Source organism: Amblyomma maculatum, chromosome 9 (assembly GCF_055883805.1).
Source record: "Amblyomma maculatum isolate TAMU_Amacu chromosome 9, ASM5588380v1, whole genome shotgun sequence".
NCBI lineage: Eukaryota > Metazoa > Arthropoda > Arachnida > Ixodida > Ixodidae > Amblyomma > Amblyomma maculatum.
In genome coordinates, this window is record NC_139352.1 from 71636461 (window position 1) to 71652744 (window position 16284).

Here is a 16284-nt window from a genome sequence, read left to right on the forward strand (position 1 = left end):
AGTGCCCTTAAAAAAAGCGTTTATCGTGCTCCTGAGGGCACCTATGGTCTGGCTCAGACTTGAATTTTTTATCTCAGCATTCCAAAGGAAGGTGAATGTTTTGTTCTTGCTTTTTTTTTTTTTTCAGTCACATTATATTCAAGCATGCCCGTGTGCAACAACACAAGCTGAATAATTTTTGTTGATGTTGTTGGCTCTATTGTGTGCAACGGTGATATAATAGCCGAAGAAAGATTCGAGGACCCGCGTGTTTTCTGACATCTTCTTTCTTCACTGCTTTTTTTTTTTCTTTGCGGAGAAGACTGTTTATGACGTCATGTTTTGGAATATTCCGAACTACACGTTTCTTCGCCCATTACTCCCGTGCCTAGTCGACTGCGGCCTAGCAGCGTTTTATGAGCTTTACCTTTGACAGTATCTGCATTACTCTTTCCAAAAAAGAGCCTTCCTGTCATTTGATAAGAACCGCCCCTCTCAAGATGACGTCATCATGCTCCTCCTAAGGAACGCTGTACAATGCAGAGAAGCCTGAACGCATTCGCAGCTTTACTCGGCGAATACGTACCGTATCAAGCTCAACCACAGAGACATCTCGAGTTCCCCAAGCACGTTACACACTTTTAAATTGAAAACTACAAGGTGCCTGTAGTAGTTTCCTGGCCTTTTTTTTTCTTTTCTTTTTTTTTTTGTGCCTGTATGACGCGCCTTGCAGCTTTTAATTTAAAAATGCGGAACCGGGCACCCGGCCACCAAATACGTTGTTGAAAAAACGTTTCACGCAATCAACCTCTTCAAGCTCGTCGGATCGTAAAGCATGTTCAATCACTTTGTTAGAAGGAATTGCAGCTCATAGGAGGAGTGAGCAGCTTTCAGGAAAAGCTGCTCTGCCCAAGGCTTAGCGCACCCGCATGCACCGCTTAGCGCTGTTGGCATTGTGCCAAAAAGTTAGCGCTACCCAAGGTCAGTAGCTTCATTTCACTATCCTGAACAACAGCGGGAATATGGCATCACCTGTACTACTGTTACTCTGCAAATCAGAGGAACAAATGATCGCGGGATGTCAGTACAGCTCACAAACGTTTAACAGAGACCCGTGGCCCGTTCCAGTACCTAACCCTACTGAAAAAGCAAACTTTCTACGGGGCAATAACCTCATAAAATCTCATTTAATCGCATAGAGTCTCATAAGGTGCACATCATTATCATAAAATATCGTACATAATTTATGATAATGTACAAGAAACTATGAGAACTTATGCAATTATATGCGACTTGTACGTGATTTCTTATGTGAATTGAGTGAGATTGTGTGAGAAAATGTGAGGTTATTGCCCCTTACAGAGAAGGAAAATGTACCCATGCAGCAGAGCGTGAGTTTCATGTAGGCTGTTTGCACCTTTCTCAAGCGAAAGTTTTATGGCCAGCCATTGAAGGCGGCGGTTATGAAAGAACACAGCGGATCCTGTTTCCGTTCAACGCATTTGTTGAACGGTGTTTGTCAGAAAAAAAAAATGGAGGCTCCCAATATGACTTTACCATGCAAAATTTCATTCACGTGGGGAGAAAGGAAATGCGGCAGCTACCATCTTATGTACGCCCCAGACTAAAAACAAAAGGCTCAATGATGCAATCATCTCATACAACCTCATAAAAGTCGCATAGAATCTCATACGCTGCCATCATTATCAAAAAAAAATATATCCCACAATTTATGATAATGTGCGAGATTCCATGCCATCTGTATGAGACTTTTATGCGACTTGTGCGAGATTGTGCGAGAAAATGTGACGTTATTTGCCTCATAGAACGTTTTTTCACTGTGATGCTGTCGTTTTTCTTCCCCATTTTTCTTCCCTCATCTGTGGCCGCAGTTAACGTACGTCGTGCCGGTATCTCGGCTACCACTGAAGCGAAAGCACTGCGTTTTCTGGTCATAACTCAGCGCCTGTTATACCCCTACATTCACAACATCTGGTGGTAATAATAATTATTGTTTTAGTGAAAAGAAAAGGCAGTGATCTCTCGCTGCGCAGTAGGCACCTGAGTCAGCCGTGAGCGGAGGCATGAAGAGAGAAGCGAAAGAAGGAAGGGAAAGGAAGTGTCGGGGTGGAGCACTCGGAAATAATTTCGGCCCTCACGGGGATACATATCCCTACTGAAAAACGAAAAGTTCTACAGGGCAATAACCTCACACAATCTCATCAAATCACGTAGACTCTCATACGGTGCACATCATTATCATAAAATATCTTCCATAATTTACGTTAATGTGCAAGAAACTATGAGATCTTACGCAATTATATGCGACTTGTATGTGATTTCTCACGTGAATTGAGTGTGACTGTGTGAGAACATTGAGGGCATTGCCTCATACAATTTTTTCAGTAGGGTATTAACCGCGCACTGGAGTCGCACACCGCACGAGTGGCATTTACGTTTTACCTCCGTCAAGACGTGGCTGAGAGCGGACGCAAAATAGCAAATCAGGCGGTAGTGCTATTATGCAATTAACGAGGAGCACCTTGTTCCACACGAGAAGCGTTCTGTAAAGGGCCAACATTACCGCTTCCAGCCCATATGAGGCCTAACTGAAGCATTCGGTCCTTCGATCAAACGCCTCAAGTTGAAAGTGACGTAGAGGCTGCTCCGCTTATCGCATTCCTCTTGATTGTGTGTCTAGACGTTCGAACGGGTGGAAGTTATTAGTCGTGTTGTTTAATAGGATGCTTTCTCGAAGTTGATTCTGAAGTTAATGAGTCGGCTAAGCACAATTTCGATTTCCCTAGTGAAAAAACCGTCAGGGTCACAATAACCTCATGCAGATATCTCATACTAAACTCATACAAATTTTATACGATCTCGTATGTTTCTCATACGCTAAATGATATTCGTATGAGATAATATGAGATTTGTACGAGTTTAGTATGAGAAATCTGTATGAGGTGATTGTTGCTCACATTTATACGGTTTTTTTCGCTAGGGTTCTCGCCTCGAATGTTTTATGACTAGTACACGTACAGCCTATGATCCCTTGAGGTGATAGAACTAGGGCAGTTAAAAGCAAAGAACAACTGAAAGCCAAGAGGATATACTAGATAAGGAAGTTTGTTAATCCTTGGCTTGATGTTATCGAGCTAATAACGACGACGGGTCACGAGCAAGTGTACAGTACATTCCCAGTTTTAAGCAATTCTTGTGTCGTGTAATAACAACCAAGGGCAAAAGACTTTAACACTTGCGACCGTTTTCATTAATGGCACCCCAGTAGTATATATACCTTGTTACGTCTACCAGCACTGACGCGAACACGGCAGCTGGCATTGCCAATTCATAGGCAAAGTTCTTACAGCGATTCGCACGTAACAACTGTACGTTGCTAGCATATAATTTTTCGTTTTTTCCTTGGCTATGAAACCAGCAAATTTGCAAACCATCTTTACTATACCAGTCTCTCAAGCGCAATAAGTCGTTATTACGTACATTACGTTCGCTGCGGCTTCCGCATCTAGGCATAAAAGTCGCGAGGATCAGTGTAGGGCCTATTTCTCTGGTTTTATTAGTTTTCTTTCATTTGTAATGACAGTTTGACTTGTACCTTGAGGGTCATCGACCATTTTTTATCATGTCGATTATTTAGCCCTGTACCGCGCTCAAAGCACGCAATGAGCTTTAATTTCCCTTTTATTTGCAGTATTACTGATATTTTGTACAGAAGATATATTTACTGAAAAGCCTTCGACAAAAATTTTTTACGATACGTTTACATTAAACCTCCCTTTATTTTCCCTCATATATATTGTGTTAAATAATGACTGTCGATTCTCGAAATATAAATATAAACTACTGTATGTGACAATTAATTTGTGGTGTATACTGAAATGCGCGTTTTACAATAAACATGTATGTCGCACTGATATCGCTAACATCATTTGTATAAACGAAAGTAATCGAGATATCGCATGTCTTGATCACTGTACCTGGTGGTGTTATGCTAGGTTATGTTACGCTATGGCGGTAATTTTACGTGACGTCATTTAACATTGATGTACCGACCATCTTATGCAGTGGTCACGTCGAGCAGCGGGATAACTGCAAATTCCCGCACCTGCGGAAAAATCTAAAATCCTTTAATTTCTTCAGATACCACATTTCATCGCTCACATCCTACTTCAGTGCTTTGGAGACGATGGAGAGGCGATCGTTGCCCAAATGTTTCTTACATATTCCGGCGAACTCACAAAGCTACAAATGCACTTTTACATGTGAACTGGCTGGCACCGGGGGCCTCTCACTCTGCCTTTTATCGTTCTATCTAAATTGCCCTACTGAAAAACGAAAAGTTCTACAGGGCAATAACTTCAATCTCAACAAATCACATAGACTCTCATACGGTGCACATGATTATCATAAAATATCTTGCATAATTTATGTTAATGTACAAGAAACTATGAGATCTTACGCAATTATTTGTGACTTGTATGTGATCTCTTACGTGAATTGTGTGAGACTTTGTGAGAAAATGTGAGGTTATTGCCTCATACAATTTTTTCAGTAGGGTGTAACTTGATTAAAAGAGAAATGGTGAGGTCGAAAGACTTTCCTTTTCTCTTCGACGAAATAAGATCTAGCAAATTATTACGTACAATAACGCTCTCTTGGAAACGGCGAGACGTTGCCGAGATCTGGCACGCGGCCAGGCGTGAGCCGAGAATATAGCTTCAACTGTCTCGCGACGCGTGGCGCGACACTCGTCATGAGCTGAAAAACATGCAGAGCTGCAAATGCCAGCAGTTTCGTCCTTCAATTTAATTTTGCATGGTAACTAAGAGCCCCACATTCGCTCCTTTTAACTGGTACATTGGTTGCCTAACCGCATATGTAACGTCCAGATGCTTGAGTACAAGGTCACAAGATCGAATTCCGGTCAGGGAAATTTTGCTACATTGTGAGCTGAAGGCAAAGGACGCCCGTGTACTGTGCGATGTCACTGCACGTTAAAGAAACCCTAGCGGTCGGTCGAAGATAATCCGGAGCCGCCCACTACAGCGCCTCTCATAGCGCACGCGCAGCTTCGTGGCGGTAGAAACCTCATGGGCGTGTTCCAACCGTACGCGTTTTTTTACAACACTTAACACAAAGTAAGTAGTTCTCAGGAATTTAAAACGTCAGCAATATACCACTCAAAATAATATGCACCGTCGCAATAAGGGATAAGAACTGGAACGTTTCTTTAAGGTATGGCAGATATGCGTATTTTTGGCGGTATCATCGACGTATCATTGTCGCCGCTCATGTGAATGTCTAATGTGAACGTCTAATGTCTAATAAAACTTTTTCTAAACAGGAAGCTTGGGCGAATATATTGAAATACGATTAGCACGTGCTTGAAAGTTATCCCTTTGAAATAGTGGAGTGGGGTAACCAGACCTTCTGACATGAATAAATACGCGACGCTTATTATCACTGACACCCATGACAAGTCTAGCCACCCAACGCCCAACAGAAAACCACTGTTTCAGTAGACAACTTCAAGAAGAAGGGTGCACACAGTCGTCTGCAACATATAAGTCGTCTGACTAACTGATATGTTGATATCAGTGATGACTGATATGTTGAGCTCTATCACTGTAGCGGAAATACCCCGCCTAGATAGCCCCTCTGCCTCTGCGCTACTTTGCTTCAGTGTGCCTCCTCGCCGGACGAACGGGTGCTCCGATGAGCGCGAGCCGCGCCGCGTCGTGTTCCGTCTAGTGGATGACCCTGTGCGTACACATATCTGAGGGTCGGTAAAGAGGTGTAGTAAACTAGTGCGCCTGGCGTCTTTTTCTGTCTCCGTTTACATCTGCGTGCGCTTTTCCGTGGTTTAATAACATGCAATACTAACTAACTTGACAGTCTGCCCTTCAATTGACACTCTACACGGTGCACCTTTAAAACAGTTTGTCTGCACGTACCGTGGTCATGGGCGAAAACGTAGCATCCCAGCTCCACGAGAGTCCTCGCCAAGGAGTCGTAGCAGGGGACGTGACAGTGCTCGGCGTAGCCGTGCGCCAAAAACACCAGCGCCCTGAAGCGAGAGGAAGCGAACACGGTGAGACAGCGTGAAGGGGTACAAACATTCGTTACGTTTGACCTCCGTTTTCAAAGTCATAAAGACACATTTCGATTATCTTCGTTTTTTTTTTTTTGTCAAACGATTCTAGCTTCAAATTTATGGCCCAATTACTCCAAAGCTACACATGTTTTGATCGATATATGATACGTAGCTTATAAGGCTATTGTTGCAAACTAAGCAAGGGCACCGGGGGAGGAACAGAACTATAGATGTCCGCAATGATTGTGTTATCTGATTCTTTTGTTTCTCTCTCCTATGCTTATAAAACTGTATCATGGTGACGTTGATTATCAGTCATTCCTGAATAGCTTTCTTTCAATGTTGCTAATGGTAGCCTGCCTCGAATAGTGTCACTGCAACCGTTGCGAAACTGGGGAATTCGCCTGCGAAAACTAGCACCACCTGTGTGTTGCAAGCATACTCAAACCACTAGGTCACCGCTCTAAGGGCTCTCTTAAGAAACCTTTCACAGTTATAATGATAACATAGAAGGGGTTTCCCTGCGTGCGCATAGTTTGGGGCGCCCATCTCCGAAATGAGGTTTGCAGAAAAGGAGGGAATTGATTGGTTGCTATATCGTGACCTACAGCTCTTCGGTAAGTTCTGTAAATAATGTCAGTCTAGATTCAATACAGTCTTCAAGATTGTAATTGTAATATGTAAACTAGAGTGAACAATTAGAACTATAATTAGCAAATTTCGTCCAATCAGTCGCATGAGAGTGGCAGCTATCTAGGTATCTCTGGTTCGCTGAATCAAACACAAACTCATTGAAGGCAGCTTCCACATGATCAGCAGCGTAAATTTTCTATATACAGCTGTGAAGGCCTTTTTTTTTTTTTTTTAACCACGTAATGCGAAAACAACCACATGTGCACTAATGGCTTACACTGCCCTACATGAAAAGGAGCGATGTATCTGAAAGTATGTAAGCGACTTGTGTTGTTTTGATGCTATTTTCTGTTAACGTTTCCCTGCGTTGCCGACATACTGCGTATTTTCTTATCACATACGTTGCCAACTCTCAACCAAGTCTTGTGATGCTTGTTCTCCCCTCCTTCTTTTGCCTCTTAGGTCTTGTTATTTTTTAACAATGACGTTTATCACCATAGTGTCTGTTCTTCGCTTCATCTTTTGTCTTTTAGGAGCTGTTATTTTCTCAGTAGAAAGGCGTTACGCACCGCGAAAAACATGGGCAATCAGAGAAATCAACTTCCCTGAGGAGATGCGTAAAGCCTAGAGACTAGAAATGGGTGCAGCCCACGGTCGAAAATGCGTGTAATGATATAATTGCAGACCTCGGCATACGCTTAACGGATAGACGACGGATAAACACTGGGAACCACTAATATCACCTCAGCCCGAGTTCTTTGCCACATAAGCACTTTATAGATGACGCTTCTACTCTACCCCATTAACATAAATGCCGGCATAACTTCCATTCTCTTGAGGCAGAGCCACTAATTACATTCATCCAGAGTAGTTTATCCGTAAGATATATACATTGGCACTCCTATGATGCAATGGGGCGAGTCTTCCCCTGCGCCGCAGAATAGCTACCGCACCAGAACGATTGCAATAGAGGACCAGTCATCATCCCACTTGCGCAGCCTATGGGAGACTCAATTCTCGTAACACTGCCCTTTCGAAGAAACTATTTCGTTCATTGTGATGGCTATAAAAAGTACATCCAGCTTTATTAAGAGGCGCATCATACATTCACCCTCTGAACCCGCACAAAGCGCTTCTATAAAAAATGTTTCTTTGTCTAATAATTATTTATGTTCTTCATGTCCACTGTAACGCAACACAGGCATCTGGTATTACAACACCTCGCCAGCTATCCCGGTCTTCTAATTTCTTCAGGTCCCGCTGATGAGATGTAAACGTACACATGCCCACTCGGAACTGAGGTTCGCCTGTCGCTTTCTCATGTCGTCAGTATTCACGGACAAAACTTCTTGCAGTAAACTGTTCACCTCAAAAACGCAAATGTTCACGTACCAATTGAATTTCAATCAGGAATCCGTGTCATGCCCTGACATGTCACGTACAAAAACCCCGATTCCTAATTCCTAATCATCTTCAACAATGAAACAAAAAAGAATAAATTTGTTGCTAACATAAGGCAAGCTGAATCGTCAAATACGCGGACGGAACCGTAAGCTAATGCATAAATACTATGACACACCCGCATGGTTATCGCTTTCTATGTTTGAACGATTGAACGGCAACCGACATAAGAAGCACTTTGCGAACTCAAGGAGCAAATGCACCCGTCCATGCCGGAACTGTTCTATATAGTTTGTAGGTAGGGTGCTTCGCCTACCATCACAGTGCTTTAATTGCCATCGGTTTCATTAACTTGACTGGCATTTCGGAGCACGTCACTTCCGGTGCCGCACGTATGCGTAGTTAGTGCTCGACAGTACTGGAGTTCATTTGCCTGCAAGCACAGCCTTTATCAAATGTTTAGAACACATGAGGTTTTTTTCTAAGCCGCACATCGCAGCTGATAATGAATCTGCAGTGTTCGAAATTTTCTCATGATAAGAATGTTTCTCGTTCTGCCCCCTTTCAATGGTCTGCTCCCCTTCAATGCAACAATGTCCTCACTGCACGGCTTATAACCCAAACCCTGGGCTCTACACATTTTAAAAGGCCTGTGCATGTGTAAATCTGATCTGAGCCGAGCGAACAAGAAAGCATGTATAACTGATGCACCCAAAAATAAAAAAAAATAAACATTTTTATGCGTGTGTGTATTTCGGCAGTCATGAAGAACGTAGGTTCAATATTTGTTTCAAGTAAATGGTTGCATTCCGAAAGCCGTCTTAGGAAAAGAAAAAAAGCCTAATTCTGCAATTACATATCTATAGCGGCATTTATCGCTTTATACGAACTCTTGTAAATGCGCTTTCGGTTATTTTAAACGGAAGAGCAGCAAAAATTTGTTAGAATTACATAGTAGTTCGAAAAGCAAAGCGGATTGAATACGTATTATGCTGGTGGAAATAAAGTATCAATGAACCAAAAGTTGAAATTGATGAGGTCACACTACACCAACAGCCCCGTCGAGGTGGTGCTGAGTTTAGGGCGCTCGGCTAAATTGTGCCCAAGGATGCAATGCGGGAAAGAACCCCGGACGCGACGGCTGCTTTTCAATAGAGGCGAAAAGCAAGGTGCCCGTGTGCTGTGCGATGTCAGTGCACGTTAAAGGACTTGGAAAGCAAAGCAGCGCACTTCAAAACACAGACACAGGAAGGGAACGACAACACAGCGCTGGTTTCAACTGGTTTTTTATTAGAGAGTGTCACAATATATATGTACGAAAAGTGGGCGCTAAAGAATTGATAACAACTGCTGCGTTTGCACGTGGCGTAAAACACCGAACGCCAAGTTAAAAGGCGCACGATAACAATATAGGTCAAAGCAAGGCAGAACGGCAGGACTATGAAAAATAAAGAAGAAGCGAAAAAGGGGGAGGCCAATAGGTAAAAACAGTTAAAAATGGCACGATCCGAAGATACGTAAACTAAAATCGAAAAAAAGCCAAAAGGAGCATTAAGAGCGATAAAAGCCAAAGGGGGCATTAAGAGCGATAAAAAAACACAAAAGGGGCATTAAGAGCGATAAAAGAACCAAAAGGACAATTAAGAGCATTACAAGACCAAAAGGGCATTAAAAACAATACCTAAAACAACCAAGGCCAGGCCGCTAGAGGCTGAGGAGTGTACCCGGAATCTAAACATTAAAACTACTGTGCGTCTGCTTCAAATATTCTAACTCGCGTTTAGTCAGGGCTATTGAGGGTGTGCTAACACAATTTTGACCTAGCTTTGCCGCGCTGTGTTGTCGTTCCCTTCCTGTGTCTGTGTTTTGAAGTGCGCTATTTTGCTTTCCAAGATGATTTACCAACTAGCCCGTTCTTCCACCCTTGCACGTTAAAGGACCACAGGTGGTTGAAATTCCCGGAGCCCTCCACTACGGCATCTCTCATAGCTTGAGTCGCTTTGAAACGTAAAACCCCACAAGCCAAACCAAACCAAACCAAACCTATACTAACATGGCGAACGGGCCTGCGACATAATAGTGTAAATGGAGAGCGCGTAGATAAAGTTTCACTATACAGCAGCTCCAGAAAGCAGCTCAGTAATCAATATGCATTCATAGTATATTCAGCAGTAATATCTTTATTTTGTATTTCTTTTTCTTTCTCATCTCAGTTTCACCTACTTCAGAGCGGCGACACGTTCCAGGCGCTTCCGAGAAACGAAGCATGCAGTCGGGCCAAGTCACACACTCTTTCTCGCGCAGCAAAACACAGCTAACTAAACAGCCACGAGTCGTCCACGTGCCAGAAACGCCTTTCTCTCTCTCTCTCTCTGTTTCGCCCCCTTCCTCTTCTCTGACAGAGTCGCCTGGGACGCATTCATCAAGGGGCGACAACGAATGTAGGCCTGAGCAAGAACTGTCGTGCACAAACCGCGCGTGGCAGCCGTTTTTATTCTACTCTTTTTATGCTCTGCGTGCATTATGCGAGTCTTAAGGGCACGCGATTCACCGCTCCAGCTAGCTTCGTTCAAGCTGGTTTCTACAGCCGACCAGGCAGTGATACCAAGGGAGGAAAAAGAAGGAAAAAAAAAACAATCGGTGAAAGTACAGCCGTCTTCGCAACGCCCTGGTGTCTTTCCTGTGTAGGAGAAATTGATTCGGAACGCGCATGCTTTTCCTTCGTCTCGCGGTTGTCATACTACTGGGAAAAGGAGAAACAGGCCTGAAGCAGTGTGCAACGCTGACACGCACTGGTGACGAGGATGGAAATGTTTTCTCATCTTCGTTGCGATGGGCCGACTGCTCCACTGGCTTTACCACAGACTATGGGTAAATGGGTGCTCCTTTTGCGCCTAACAAAGGTAGATAGTGAGAAATCTTACTATTAGAGACAAGAAAAGAGAGAATTGTAAGAGAAAATGAACATGAACGCACGTTTTGCCCCCTTCATTCAAGAAAATTTTGAAATATGTGAATAAATTTTACACAATGTACCTTAGAAAAAAAATGATACAGCGTGATGAAACATACTGTTGCCTTGAGGATGCGACGAAAGAATTCGTAGTGTAGAATCAAGAACACTCCACATTGGAAAACTACTGCTCAGCACGGCACAGCATTTACAGAGGTTTTGGGAGTCTAAGTGTTCAAATATTTTTCTCCTACGAGGTCTTTTTAACTAATAACATTCAAAGCTGTGTTAGACTGTGTTCTATCTGCCTTGACCATTAATTGCACAGCGTGTGTAGCTCTGCGCTCATATTGCGTTTGATTTACGACGAAAAGAAATATACATCAAGTCACGTGGAAATGTTTTCGCAATTCTATCGCGCAGTCACTATTGCGGTCCTCATGCTTTGCGGATATTAGGAAATATTTTACGAATATTTTGGCACAAAAAAAAAGGAAGCCTTTTATAATTATCTTGTAAGAAACATGATCTATCAGAGATCCAATATGTTCTAACTACTGTTTGCAGATACCTTATTTGGACAGAGTTAGACATGCACGCCGACAAATTAAGCATGAAATGTCGCATGCACGCGTGCAAAGCAGACCAGGGGTACGTTTTCTTGCGACTGTTGCAGTTTCTAACTAGTACATTGGCGAGAGTCAAGAGAACAAAACCAATGGCAAAAGACAACTATAAAGATTAGTTAAGGCAGCACCCACGGACAAGAAAAATAGTAAGCTATACAAGTTATGAAAACGACAACGATCCTTTCGAAGCTATTAGGCCTGTGTGGAGCCCGGGGCTTACAGTTCGCGAACGCAAAAGCGGGAAAATACATGCTCGTTCCTGTCTTACTCGCCGGAAGATAACCGGAAATATCACTATGAGAAAGAGGCAGTCGGATGAATGTGCTCATCCGGAAGACAGCTCATCATTTTCGAAAATATGCCTGATAGAGGCTTCGATTCCCCGCGGCTTTTTTTCTGCCGCCGCCATCTTTACGGACCCTGTTCCCAAGGATGTGGGCTCGAATCCCGGCCTCGGCGGTCGCTTTTCGATGGAGGCGAATTGCAAGGCGCCCGTGTGCTGTGCGATGTCAGTGCAGGTTAAAGAACCCCTAGTGGTCGAAATTTCCGGAGTCCTCCACTACGACGTCTCTCATAGCCTGAGTCGCTTTGGGACGGTAAACCCCACAAACCAAACCAAACCATCTTTACGGTAGATGAACTGCTTGGAGAGATTCAGCGGGCGCCTCTGTGCTTGCAATGATAAAAAGTGTTCTCAGTGCTGTGTTCTTGTTTTCTTTATCGCCTTTGAAGCTATATAATGACACGGGTAGTCCAGCACACTGCCCACTATACGCACATAAATGTAAATTAGGTAAACAAGACCAGACATTATCTTCTATCGTTGAAGGTAAGTAACAGTTTGCTTAATGCACTTCCCGCGTGCAAGAAACACGCTATAAGGAACGCTTCAAGCGCGCACATCTGGTTTCTCTTCACGAAACCGAAGGAAACTGTTTTACGTGCAAATTGCCGATGTATCGCGAGAAGCGCTTTGTTAAGGAAGCTCCGGCGGCATTTCCTTTACGAGCGCACGTGCCGACTTCTAATGCATTCCACACTCGCGCAGTTAAGGTTAGCTGCCTTTCCCGTTGTTTGGCCGAGCTTTTGGAGAGGAAAATCTTGCTTAAACGTTCTCCGTATCCCATCTTCTCTCTTCACGTGTGTGACCATGTGAAGGCTTCGTTTCTCGCAGCGTCAGGACGAGGATGAAGTTAAACTGAACGTCAAGTGCTCTCATTGTTTCGAAATCTTCGCCACCGTCTTCAGGAGTACCGCATATCTCCGTCTATTAGAGAACAATTGTCTGGACGTATCCCTCAGCGAGGCAGGCGTTAAGGTCCGAGCACCGCGCGTAGAAACTGCAATGGGACGAACTTTTCTCAAGCAGAATTGAACTCTTGAATAAACTGTACTTTTGTTGTTGCTGTTCTTGTTTTACAAGTCGAACGGAGATGTAGCAAACTAAGGGAATTGTACAAGCGCATTTAGTTTGCGGCTGCCTCTCTCTCTCTCTCTCTCTCTAACCACACCGCGTGACCCCTCACACTCAAATCATCGCGGCAATATTTAATTTTTAGTACATCATATTGATTTCCTACAGCCGTCGTAAATAACTCTTGTAACTTGTGAGAGGCGGAAACATTTCAGAGGTCGGATGTCACATTTAGGATGAAGAGACGATAATTTTCATCCCTACTGTGATTGCGATCATGACTATAATCGCCGAGAACCTCCCGAGAGCCTTACAGTTTTATCAAAATTACAAGTTTAAAATGTCGTCATTGAATGACGCGCTGTTCGCTGCCGGCGACCGATAGATGGTGTTAGTTTCTGGATGTCCAGAAGACCTGCGCATGTGTTGGCGACCTCCCGTTACTAATCACGTTCAGCTCACCCAATGCAACGTAGGAGGTAGCCGAAATAAGCGGGCCTCAGAGCGCCAAGCTGATTTCAGGCACATCCAGCTTATTCCTCTCTAACTGCCAGCGTCGTAAGGCTTGCGTAGAAAAAGAAAAATACTGAAATAAAATCTCCGCTTTGTGTCTACATTACAGGAGCGGAAGTCACGCGTCATTTACGGCTGCATTCTTTTCGTAGCTATAAACTTGCGAAGGGGCCATTTGCAAATCACGCTCACAACCAAGTGGTATAGCCATCGAGGTTTGAAACGGATACAGATACAACTCTAGAAATCAAATTCACGTTATTACAAGGAATTAAATATTGTTTTTCTCCTGAATGTTCAAACTACTCGGGTATCCTAGGATAAGTTGTGTGTCAATGAAAGTAAAATTGCAAGCTTCACTTTCAAGCAGCTCGTGTAAATTTTACGGATATTTGTCGCGAATTACTGATCCGTACTCCTTTTGAAATATATAAAGATATTATGCAAGTTTTGTGTACGTATTCATTTTGCAATATATGAAAATATTATGCCAGTTTTGTTCTGGAATCGGTTATTTCTGATGTATAAGATCCTTATCGCATTCTGCGTTATTTTACAAGCATACATTCCTTTGGTTACGCACCTGGATTGTTCGATAATTTATTCAGCATTGTAGCGTCTATCATTTGCATACCGCCATAAAGCGAAGTACATCACCGATCAAAGTTGGGAGCGGGACGAAGACGAGCCCGGCTGCCCACTGCGAAGTCTCTCGTAGTTGTACCGCGGTAAACGCGGTACACGGCAGACGGGTGCGCGCAGCTTGATTGTTTCACTTGGCGCCGCGCAGTGTCACCGTTGACGCTACCCGCTCCCTTTGTTCTCTGCTTAATTGCGTCACGTTGTCCGGCCAGTGAGCGAGACACAGACAAACGAAAAGACAAAATCCCAGCCAGCACCGCCGCGTTATCTCCGCTCTGCAGGAACTCCCCCGCGGACCATTTTTCTGCTGCGTTCCGTCTTGCGGCACCAGTTAATGTGCAAGAGATAAGACTATCTCTGAACGTGCTACCCTGCCGCGCAGACCTCTAGAGGCCGTGTGCTTTTCGACACTTTTCACGCTGGCGTTCCTTCGTCTTTGAAATGGCACTCTATCCACAATATTTAGTGCCCGACTGACTGCCCTCTTTGCGGCTCGGCTTAAACTGGCAATCGAGTCGAACAGGAGCGCCAATTGTTCCCCAGAATGCTGGAGCGATTTCCCCATTTTTGCTGCAATGCAGGAGAGTTATAAGCAGGTAGTGTAACTTTATGACGTAATCAATATAAACAGTAATCAAAAAACGCCGCTTCTTACCCAGAAATTACACACGCGACATGAGATGAGCAGCCAGCTCCCGGCGAACAGGGACATCTCCCCCGATTCTTTCTTTCTGATATCTTTCATTTTTTGCACTTCGTCGAAGTTTGCTGTCGCTACTGAGAATGTTATAAGAATATGAAAAAAAAAAAGATACAAAATTTAGGCCTACATCATATGTCGTTGCCTAAATTAAGTCATCATATGTCGTTGCCTAAATTAAGTCATCATATGTCGTTGCTTAAATTAAGTCAAGTTGGCTAGTTTATACCCAATCCTAGAGAATAAAAAGCGCAGAACAAAACAACCATACAGGTGTTGTCTATAAGGTATCTTGACCTTCCATTTTTCTCAAACGCGTGTTGCACACTGAATTTTCTATTACCGTGTTCGAGCCAAGGTGTCATCGGTGCACTAAAGAAAAAGAAGCGTCGCGTATAGTCCCTGCACAATACACTACCCTACTGAAAAAATTGTATGAGGGAATAATCTCACATTTTCTCACACAATCTCACTCAATTCACATAAGAAATCGCATACAAGTCACATATAATTGCATAAGGTGTCATAGTCTCTTGCACATTATCATAAATTTTGTATGATATTTTATGATAATGATGTGCACCGTATTGGAGTCTATGTGATTAGATTAGATTTTATGAGCTCATTGCCCAGTAGAACTTTGGATTTTCAGTAGGGTACTTTCGAGTCATTAGGGCAGCGCAGCAATAAGATGCTTCGCTTGCCTTCTCAGCAGCTTGCACTGTCATCAAGTCACCGTGTATGGAGTGTTGCAGTGAGAAGTGGGAGCTATTTATTCCTGGACCTCCTAATGCCATCGAGTCATCGGACTGTCATAGCAGTGAGAAACGTTGGGATAAAATCTCAAAGGACCTTTCGTAACGTCGTCTGCTCCTCGCATTGCTATACACTCATTTCTGCGATGTCACAACGAATATCATTTGCAAAGTTTCCGCATCGCACATAACCAGCAGTCCCGTCCAGGCAACTCTTCGCGCACCAACCGGTTCGTTGCGGAAAGCCGGAAAGTGTCCATGCAGGAAGCATGTGGGCCGGCGCTGAGGCGTATGCAGCAAAGCAGGTTTCAGCACCCCGCGAAAAATTATCTTTCTTCTGAACTACCCATAATAGAACACAGCACAAAGCACTGCGATCTGGTCTTACCAGGAAAAAAAAGCAGCTAGAACATTCCTGCGAAAAGACAGTGTCTACGCGGAGAAGACGTGTGCGAATGGGTCTCAGCTTTTGAATTTCTCTCGCGGTAGTACGTCTTGTGAATTTTACCTCTGCTCCTCGATTAATAGTTAATGAAGACGTGACAGCTTC

At 43.7% G+C, this 16284-nt stretch overlaps 1 protein-coding gene across 2 annotated transcripts in view; it reads right to left on the reverse strand.

Annotated features, from left to right (window-relative positions):
- The window catches only part of LOC146179375 (monoglyceride lipase-like), a 62780-nt gene that overhangs the window by 22785 nt on the left and 23711 nt on the right, over window positions 1-16284 (reverse strand). For both annotated transcript variants that reach the window (XM_084579002.1, XM_084579001.1), the window contains exon 2: window positions 5955-6067. In XM_084579002.1, coding sequence (XP_084435128.1) covers window positions 5955-6067 — 113 coding nt within the window. The remainder of the gene's footprint in view (window positions 1-5954; window positions 6068-16284) is intronic.